This window comes from Trachemys scripta, chromosome 10, assembly GCF_013100865.1.
Source record: "Trachemys scripta elegans isolate TJP31775 chromosome 10, CAS_Tse_1.0, whole genome shotgun sequence".
Lineage (NCBI taxonomy): Eukaryota > Metazoa > Chordata > Testudines > Emydidae > Trachemys > Trachemys scripta.
The window spans coordinates 40,888,595-40,899,091 of NC_048307.1; the positions used below are offsets into that span (position 1 = coordinate 40,888,595).

General features: G+C 53.6%; 1 protein-coding gene across 3 annotated transcripts in view; it reads left to right on the forward strand.

The window, feature by feature from the left end:
- Positions 1-2,067: 2,067 nt before the first annotated feature.
- INSYN1 (inhibitory synaptic factor 1) overlaps positions 2,068-10,497 on the forward strand; it is a 100,366-nt gene continuing 91,936 nt past the window's right edge. Inside the window, exons 1-2 of one of the 3 annotated variants that reach the window (XM_034784166.1) lie at positions 2,068-2,847; positions 3,387-4,215. In XM_034784166.1, the coding sequence (XP_034640057.1) occupies positions 4,057-4,215 (159 nt within the window). In that variant the 5' untranslated portion in view covers positions 2,068-2,847; positions 3,387-4,056. The other 2 variants (XM_034784167.1, XM_034784168.1) reach the window with 2 other exon arrangements.

Sequence of the window (10,497 nt, forward strand, 5' to 3'; positions counted from 1 at the left end):
CCACCAGCTTCCAATCCAGCTGGACCAGTGAATACTTGGGTATCTAACCTGAGCCACTGCCCATGTTACCCCCTGATATGCAGCTAGAACAGAGCTACTGTGTGCCTGCCAACCCAAGCTGGCTGCACGCTCCCAGCTGCAGTGGTGGCTCCCTGGTGCACGCATGCGCCTACCTTGTTCTGAATCACACTACTATGGTTACCCTTCCTGGGAGCTGCCTCTGGGTACCCCAGCTCCTTGCAGCTGGAGGGCTCAGTGCTGTGTGTTTTCACAGATGAAGGGCTTGGAAGTAAAGGGATGATTGCCTCCTTGAGCCCAGCAGCTCTGAGGTTCTGCTTTGTGCAGTGTGCCACATGGCCTGAGTCTCCTCTTACTCCCAGCAGTGTAAATCAGAGCAGCCTACAACCAACGTGGTGGGAGAGGAGATTCTTACCCCTCTGTGACTGCAGCACATGGACATGGGAGAGAGGACCCATGGGAGGGCAGGACCATCCCTTCCCCTGAAGCAGTGGTTCTCAACCTATTTACCATTGTGGGCTGCATCCAATACTACCTGTATGGCCCTGGGGAGGTCATATGGGCCGCCGCTCTGTGCTGATTGGGCTGCAAGCAGCCCGTGGGCCACATGTTGGGAACCACTGCCTGAAGAAAGGGCATGGGCACCTGTGCAGCAGGGATGTAGCTGCCTTACAGTCCATGGTAGGTAGGTGTGTTCAGGGCTAAGTATCAAATCTACTGGCCTCTCTCTGGAGCGCCACACAGGCCCCTCCCTCCCCTGCACTTTTGCGGTGGCCACAAGAGGCTGCTGACTGCAGTTATGTGGCTTCTTTGCAGGGGAAGAGCAAGGCCTTGGGTGGCCACAGCAGGGTGGGGATTTGCCCTGGGAATGTTCATTAATTCATAGATTCATAGATTCTAGGACTGGAAGGGACCTCAAGAGGTCATCGAGTCCAGTCCCCTGCCCGCATGGCAGGACCAAATACTGTCTAGACCATCCCTGATAGACATTTATCTAACCTACTCTTAAATATCTCCAGAGATGGAGATTCCACAACCTCCCTAGGCAATTTATTCCAGTGTTTAACCACCCTGACAGTTAGGAACTTTTTCCTAATGTCCAACCTAGACCTCCCTTGCTGCAGTTTAAACCCATTGCTTCTGGTTCTATCCTTAGAGGCTAAGGTGAACAAGTTTTCTCCCTCCTCCTTATGACACCCTTTTAAATACCTGAAAACTGCTATCATGTCCCCTCTCAGTCTTCTCTTTTCCAAACTAAACAAACCCAATTCTTTCAGCCTTCCTTTATAGGCCATGTTCTCAAGACCTTTAATCATTCTTGTTGCTCTTCTCTGGACCCTTTCCAATTTCTCCACATCTTTTTTAAAATGCGGTGCCCAGAACTGGACACAATACTCAGCTGAGGCCTAACCAGAGCAGAGTAGAGCGGAAGAATGACTTCTCGTGTCTTGCTCACAACACACCTGTTAATACATCCCAGAATCATGTTTGCTTTTTTTGCAACAGCATCACACTGTTGACTCATTCATGAAGCACCATGTAACTGGTGAGTTGGGTCCAGTGGTACACATGGGGAAACCGAGGCAGAGAATGTGACTTGCCCAAAGGCCATGCTACCAGTTTGTAGCAGAGGCAGAATTAGGCTCCAGATATTCCTGGCCAGCAGGCCTGTGTGCAGACCACCAGCCAAGATGCCTTCCCAGTGACCGAGGAGATAGACCATGGGGCAGCGCAGACAGGGGCTCTAGTCCCAGCTCTACCATTGGCCACTGGGGGACGCGGCATGGTTCTGCCCCTCTGTATGCCTCAGTTTCTTGCCTGTCAAATGCCACCGCCCTCCGTTGCGCACGGGCCCAGCTGGAGCTGACCAGCCTTGCAGTCAGCCGGGGGCGGGAGGGGTTCTCGCCGGGCAGAGTCGGGCGCTGCCCCCCCACCCCCACCCCCTCTGTCGCAGGCGGCCCAGCGCGCTCTGCCCCTTTAAGCGCCGGCTGCTTTGCCTGGCTCTGCCCCCTCGCTGACAGCACCAGCCACACGCCTGTGTGCGGAGCCCCGGCCGCGGGCGGCACCAGCCCGGCTCCAGGCAGGACGCGCGGCGCGCTCCCACTGCAGCTCTCTCCATGGCCGCCCCTGCCCGCGCGGAGCTGGGCGCCAGGGGCCGGGCACCAGCCTCCCGGGGCGGGCGAGAGGGCGGGATCTGAGCCGCTTGCAGCTGGGCCCCCCGCCATGTGGGCAGCTCCGGCGCCCCCCCGCCAGCAGCCCAGCCTGGGGCCGAGCCCCGCGCCCAAGGAGCGGCCGCTGCAGCGGTAGCCGTCCCGGTTGCAGTGCCCAGCCCACTAGCTCCAGCGCGGCCGGTGGCAGAGCCCGCCCGGCGACCTGCGGGACCCCCAGGAGGGCTGTGTGTCGGCCGGAGACCCTGGCACCTGTGGAGCGGCCCACGGGCTCCATTCGCACGATGGGCCACCGGAGCGAAGGCGAACGAGTGGCACTGCACCGCGGCGCTGGCGACAGGGGGAGCGCGGCCGCCTCCCCCGCACACGACGCGGCAGCTCCCCTCCTCCTGTGAGCAGGTTCCGCTCCTCCACTCGCGGCGATCCAGCCAGAATAACAACAGGGCGCTCCCCCTCCCGCGCCCATCTCCCCTCTCCGTGCTTCCTGCCCGCCGGCAGGCTCTGCTCCAAGGGGGGAGGCAGGGACAGATCAGGATGGCATCTCCCGGGAGCAGCAGCCAGGAAGAGCCGCGGAGCTGGCCCTCGTGACCCCGGGGCAGCCGCAGCCGGAACCCTTGAGCTGGAAACGGAGAGACGGATCGGTTTTGTTCGCTGCTGGGTAGTAAGTGGCTGGTTTCCGTGGCTTGTGGCTCTCGCGGGGTGGCTGGTAAATAAACTTTGCGGTAGCAGAGCCGCCGGCCCGGCGACTTTTGACAGCCCGGTGCGGCGCCCCAGCTGCGCGCAGAGCCGGCAGCCAGAAGCTGGGGTGCAGCCTCCTCGTTTAACCTCCCCCAGCGATGGGGACTCGTGGCTGGCTACTGCGCCGGGAGGGGCTGGGCATGGAGGGAGTCCGGGGGGGAGAGGGGGGACTGGTTCCTTTTGCTGACACGAACAATCCCCGCGGAGCCGGCTCCAAATCTGGGTCACCTCCCCCCTCCCAGGAAAGAAAGGGTCGGGGATGGGAGGGGGGACCCTTGCGATCCTGGCTCGGAGGTTGGCGCCCCGGGGTCCTGGCTCGGGGGCTGGGCTCCGGGTGCTCCGCTGGCCCTGGCAGGGATGGATAGGGCGAAGCTGTCCCGCCCCGCACAGCCAAGGGCCAGTCCGGCCTTCGGGGCCCCTGCCCGGCTCGCATCGTGACGCGCTGCTGGTCTCTCTCCGCAGCAGGCCGGCGGACCCCCGAGCCCCAGGACACCCGCCCTAGCCCTGGAAGTCGCCGTGGATCTTGCGAGGCGTTTTCCGAGCTCGCCCCTCTGCGAATATCCCAGGAGCATCGTTCGCTGCCCTTGAGCCAAGTGGGCGAGGCTCGCCCGGACAGGTGGCCGCTGTGCCCGGAGCCGGCCCATGGGGGCTCCGTGCGCGGCACAAGCGAGGCGGGGAGGCTGAGCAGGTGGAAGAGGCGGCGCTGCTTCCAGCCTCTGCGGGACATCCGGAGCGATGCCCTTTCTGGCGAGCCGGCGAGCCCCGGGCAGAGGGGCAGTGCCCGCCCTCTCTCGCTAGCCGGGAGCAGGGAAACGATCGCTCTGGGTCCATCTGCCAGTGGATCTCCCCCGGCCATCTGCTGAAGGCGGCTCCCTGCGCCCGGGCAGCGCTCCGGTCCCATGGGCGTGCGGCTGCGTCCCGGGCGCGGAGCTCGGTTAATCTGGGCCCGCGACCCGCTGCTGTGAGCGGTCGGGGCGAAGAGCGGCGGGAGGCAGAGCGCGGCTGCGGCTCTCTGGCGCGTGGGACGTTAAGATGGTGAGTTCTCCCCGGCCTAGAGGGGCTCCGCGGAGGCAAGGCCGGGCTGGGGGAGAGCAGCATGGACAGCGCCGGGCGCCCAGGCAGCTTGTGAAGGATGAGCTCCGGGGACTCGCAGGACACGCAGCCCAGTGAAGATCCCGCCGGCGGCAGCAGCAAGGAGAGGGAGCAGATCAGGTGCCGCATGAAAATGGTGATCGGGCAGCTGGAGGGGATCCTGCAGGAGCTCAAGGAGGTAGCCAAGGAGCTCCGGGAGGTGAGCGCCGCTGGGGCGGGAGCGCCATGGGGAGCCCCAAAGCGGGCCAAACTTCCAGGCTTTGCCATGCCTAAAGAATTCCCCTCATGGAGCAGGGCTGGCTCGGAGGAGCAAACTGTTGTGGGTACAGCCTGTGTGTGTGTGTGTATCCTCTATTGTGGGTACTGTGTGTCTCCCCAGCCCCTATTGTGGGTGCAGTGTGTGTGTGTCAGTTCCTCCCTCTATCCCAGTCCCCTATTGTGGGCACAGCCTCTCTTCTGTGTGTGTGTGTGTGTGTGTGTAGGGGGCAAATTAGATTCCCCTATTGCCCTGAAACCCAGACAGTCAAGTCACCAGTGCATATCCTGACTGCTGACACCCCCCTCCCCCACCATGTCAGTGGAAAATCCAGCCCCCATTTCTATGCCTTCCTCTATCTCCAGGTTCAGGATAGCCTTTCACAGGAGAGAGGTGATGCCCCCCAAATGAGCGAATGCAATAGCTCAGTCCCAGCAGTGCCCTTAGCACGGCCACATGTGCCTGTTTTGTTTTTATGGTGGATGATTTCCAAGAAGCAAGAAGGGCTCCCGATTGCCCTTGACTCCATTGACTTCAATGCCATGGGCTACCCAACTCCACACTGGATCAGGCCCAGTGTAGAGCTAAGGGCATCTGACCCCTGGTGGATTGGGTCCAGTAGGCCCCCACGTGGATCAGGACCTAATATACCAAGCTGTGCCTGTGAATCACAGAAGTAACCTAGACATTCCACCTGTGTGAACAGTGTAGTAGAGCTAGTGTTGTTTGGGTTCCCCATTGGCTATTATGACTTGCTGTGCTTTGGACTGTAAAGTGCTGCAGTCAGGTCGTTTTTTTACATTTAATTTCCTTCCCTTCTTTAAAGAAAAGGGGGTGGAGAAAGGAGACACATTCCCTGTTCTTAAATGATACCAAATAGGCATTGCTTCCTTAAGGTTGTTCTGATGAATCCAATTGAATGTTTAGCTACAGTTTGCTGCATGCTGCCCTGGGTGACAAGAGTAGCAGCCTTCCAGTTTGGCATTGTGAAGATTGGATCTTTGCAGCAGAAAGAGAGAAACTTAAAATTGTTTCACATAAAATTGTAGAATGCGGCAAATCTCACAGAGAAACCCTGAAATCAAAGGATCCAGGAGGCCCACACCTAACCCTCAGGTCAACAATTCTCCTGTCCCCTATACCAGTGAATTTTGCCATGGGAGCAAGTTATTTCCAACCTCCCTTGGCTGGTTTGTCCAAGTGGCAGGCCTGCATCTATCAGACCAGGCAGGGAGCAAGTGTGTGATGTCACAAACTGGGTGGTGCATCAACAGGGTCTGCTAAAATCTCAAGGCCAGATTCTCAGCTGGTGTAAATCAATGTGGCTCCGTTGATTCCCACAGCCCTTTGCTGGTTTACACCAGCTGAGGATCTGGCCCTTAGATGGTGAATGAGCATGCTCCAGGGTTTTTGTTCCATTCCCCCAGCCATGAAGCAGCAGTAGCTGAAGGGGCTGGCTCAGCTTTTCCAAAGGGTATGGCACCAGCTGTGGGCAGAAATTTGGGACATTTCCCTGTGTGAAAATAGAAGCTCCTACTGGGAATCATTTGGGCATGACTAGCTTTCTCTATAATGTGTCCATGAGAAAACATACTAAACCACATTCAACTATGGCTGAGCTCCAAGGGTATCTTTCTTTGCTCTTGCTGCCCCTCCACCGCTCCTCCCAAGGCTGGATTGTGCCTGGGCCTATGTGGTGGGCAGCATCGCAAGGAATTCCCCTCCCAAACCTTGCACCCCTGTGCAGGGGAAATGCATAGAATGGCTGGGAAGCAGAGCTGCTGCTCCAGGGACCTGATCCAAACCCTTGGAGTCAACGGGAGTCTTTCCATTGACTCTAGTAAGCCTTGGATCAGACCCCATCTTAGCACTGCTGGCAACACTAGTGATGTGGCAAAGGCAGGGGCATGGATGCAAAGGGGAGTGCACATGGCACGCAGTCAAAGTCGGGAGGAGCTGATTGAGCTAGCCAGATCCCCACTTGGCATTGGAAGCCATATACCTCTCCGTGCCTCTTCTTGGCCAGAGCTCACAGCCACAATCCAGCTCTGGTGCCTTGCCCAAAATAACCCATCTTGGAAAATAATAGCACAGAGCTTTAAAAAAATAGCCAAGGATCAGTGACTGGGTGGGGAGATGCAAGCAGCAATTGCATAGGAATCTGTGGGGTAAATCCTGCTGCACTTATCTCTTGGCTCATTGGAATTCCTTCAGGGCGAAGAATCTGTGGGCATGAAGGTTGAAAAGGGTTTGCAGAGGACAGAGGGGCAGGTTGCTTATTGTGGCTTGTTGCTTTGCATCTCTCTCCTGACTCAGCCCAGCCTGTGCTGTGGGAGGTGCAGGCAGCAGGAGAAACTCTGCGTGTCTAAGCAATGATCAAACCCTTCTTGAATTACTGCTTTCAGCACCAAAGAGTCAGTGAAACACAGGCAGTCCCCTCTTTGCCCTAAGGGCCACTTTGGAGCCTAGAAGGCATCATGCACCATCAGGACCATCTGGTTGGTATTTGCCTATGGGGTCACATTTGGTTTGTTGGGGGGCCTTTAGGCAAACTTGTAGCCCTGCTGCAGAGATGCAGTTGGCCAGAATCATGGGTGGCTTGATGGAAGGAAAAGGCCAACCAGCTAGCCATGTGTTATGTGACTAACAGCTAATCCTTCTCCCCTTTGGAGAGTGATCGATATCTGCCAAAGGGGAAGATTAGAAATGATAACACTAGACTAGGGAGCAGAGCTAGGGCTTGGTGGGAAGAAGAGAGAGAAAGCAGGAGTGTTGATAGCTGCTGTCCTGTGGCTGGAAACACAATAATAGCTCTAGAAGAGAAGGGTCTTTCAGCTCCCCGGAAAGGAGGCTGGGCCATGTGGTTAAGGCATAGGAAGGTGTTCTGGCCTAGTCCTGGCTCTGTGACCTTCAGCAAGTCACTTGGCCTTTCCATGCCTCAATTTCCTCCCCTGTAAAACAGGGAGAGTGATATTTATCTGCCTCATCAGGCTAAATCCTGTCATGTCCCTAATGTGCTTTGAGATCCTCAGAGGGAAGGGTGAAGCATTGTTCTTGTAACAAATCCTGAGAATCGGCCTAGCAGAGTGATTCAGACAGAAAGCTCTAGTAACGGAGGCTGAGCTGGGAAAGCGCCTAAAACGGGGCACCTTTGCGCTGGAGGTGATGTCAAATGAAGAGTGCCCACTGGAGATGATCAAATGCTCTTGCTTAGTTGGAGTCCTTCATCTCGAGGCTGGATTCTTGGCACCTGTGTGTTTTTGACTCTGCAACTGAGACTCCTGTGGGATCCTGTCTGAACTGATAAACAGAGTGGGATGAGGCCAGGTCAGTGCTGGAATGAAGACCTCCAGGGAAAAGCCTAGAGGTGGGGTTGGATGATTCAGTGCCTGAGTTGCCCTGATTCTGCCAGGTCGTGATTCTGAGAGAATGCACATGTGAGCTGAGGGGCAGAAGCCAACCCTCTTCCATCTAAGTCAGGACTGAACCAACGCGGTTGCAATGTTTAATGGGTGAGATGTTACATGGAAATCCTGAGCACTTATGCACTTTCAAGGCCTGTTGGAACTTTTCACAACAGCAAAGGGCCTTATGGCCAACCTCCTGGCCAAATGCCACTATGGCTAATTATACCCAACCACTGCCATTTCAATCAGATGCATTTTTCTTCTTCGCTTCCTGGCTCATTGTTGCTCCAAGCTGTCACAAATAACGCAGCTGCCCAGCCTCAGCCCGGAAGAGAGAGAATGTCAGGGGCTGCTGAAGTGTTTGCTGTATGTATTAATCTGTAACATGTTTTGAGATCCTTCAGACTGGAAGACAGCAAGATCCGTGGGGAAAAGTGCTCGGTAAGAGCCAGTTGTCATTATTTATTAGCACGCAAAGTTTCAAAGAAGCTGCCTGTTCCAAGCTGACCCCCCAAGAGCTGAGATAAGCCTTCCTTATCCACACCTAGCACCCCAGTTTTGACAGCAGGTTGGTTGTTGCCTTCCCAATGTGAATCCCCACCAGGGAAAGTGCTTTATGGTTAAAATAGGGGACATGGTCAGTGTCCATTAAGCAAAGCTTGAAGTGGCACTGGCTCCCACCTGAGATCCACAGCTTGACCTACTTCTGAACGGCTGTGCTCTGACAGGGGCTACCCTCGGCACTGGAAGCAGTGTTTTGAAAGGGCAGTTTGAAAAAGCACATTTGTGCCTGACCATGGAAGCCAAGGCACACCTATGATTGCTGAATCTGAAAGGAATACAAGGGAGAATTTTTCTTCCATTTGTTTTCTTCGTGTACTTGAACCCACTTGGTGTAGAATCAGTTTCACTGATTCCATGGTGTACTCCATCAGTCGTTATCTCCCTTGGAGAAAAGACCCTTCGAAACATCCGCAAAGGAGCTGAAAAACCCTTATAAAAATCTTGTAAAGGATTAAAAAAAATAATCAGAACTTGAAGCTGGTTTTTCATCTACACTGAGATCTCTGTACACAGCCCCAGCAGCTTAAAGGAGGCTTACAATGAGAGTGGATGTAATTTATGCTCACTTTAAGGCCCCTTTCATAGATATTTATAGATTCATAGATATTTAAGGCCTAGTGGGACCATTCTGATCATGTCTGACTTCCTGCATAACGTGGCCAGAGCAGTGTAAAGAGGACTGAAGGTAAAGGACAATCTGGGCCATGCTGTTTAAAGGGTGCACTCGCAGAATCAAACTTGGGGGAGGGGAGGGGGGGGGCAACTGGAATTACTGATTTAAAAAAAAATCAGATGGATGGTGTTCCATTGGAGAAGAACACTTGATCACCCACTCACGGACTCCGCCCACCAGTTCACCCCTGCCATGTCATAAACAACAGTATTTGAATTGGGCAAAATCTTTCTTGAGACTCTGCATTGAAATTTTTAACCTTTTCCCTGTGTTTGTGACCCTTTTGTGTTGTTGCCCCAAAATTGCAGCCAGTTGCTGTATTATTTATATTACACTAGCACCTAGAGGCCTCAAGTGAGACTTGAAATTGTGTTAGGTGGCTTTGTGGTAGATATTGTACAGACACCTAGTGAAAGATAGCCCCCTGCCAAAGAGTTTGCAATTTAAACAGAGACAAAAGGTAAGAAGGGAAACTGAGTCACAAAGAGAGGAAGTGACTTGACCAAACTCTCACAGCAGCTAAGTGGTAGAACTAGGAATAAACCCCATGTCTCTTGAGTCCCAGTCCAGTGCCCTGTCTACTAGACCACAGTGCCTTCAAGCAGTTGGGAGGTTTTGCGGGAACAGCTAATATTGAACAAATAGTGCAAAATATTTCTATAAAGTGACTTTCACTTTTGTAATAAAACCACAAACATGAGTTTAGAATAAAGTTTGTGAAATCAGAGCTCCCTACCATACCATATGACTTATGTGGCCAGTCAAAACAGCTAGAATTTTGACTACACACTGGCCACAGCAAACTGCTCATGCATTAGGTACAAGCTAACTATTATTTGCAGAAAGCATTCTGAGTAATGAGTAAATCCCAGAAAACTTCACTAAGGCCTCTTCATACCTCTCTGGTAAAAAGAATGAGTACTTGTGGCACCTTAGAGACTAACAAATTTATTTGAGCATAAGCTTTTGTGGGCTAAAACCCACTTCATTGGATGCATGCAGTGGAAAATACAGTAGGAAGATATATATATATACACACACACAAAGGACATGAAAAAATGCGTGTTGCCATACTAACTATAACAAGAGTAATCAGTTAAGGTGAGCTATAAGCAGCAGGAGAAAAAAAAACCTTTTGTAATGATAATCAGGATGGCCCATTTCCAACAGTTGACAAGAATCAGAATATCAGGGTTGGAAGACTTCTAGTCCAACCCCCTGCTCAAAGCAGGACCAATCCCTAGACAGATTTTTGCTCCAGATCCCTAAATGACCCCTTCAAGGATTGAACTCCCAACCCAGGGTTTAGCAGGCCAATGTGCAAACCACTGAGCTATCTCTCCCCCTTCAGGATAAGTTTCAGAGTAACAGCCGTGTTAGTCTGTATCTGCAAAAAGAAGAACAGGAGTACTTGTGGCACCTTAGAGACTAACAAATTTATTAGAGCATAAGCTTTCGTGGACTACAGCCCACTTCTTCGGATGCATATAGAATGGAACATATAATGAGGAGATATATATACACACATACAGAGAGCATAAACAGGTGGGAGTTGTCTTACCAACTCTGAGAGGCCAATTA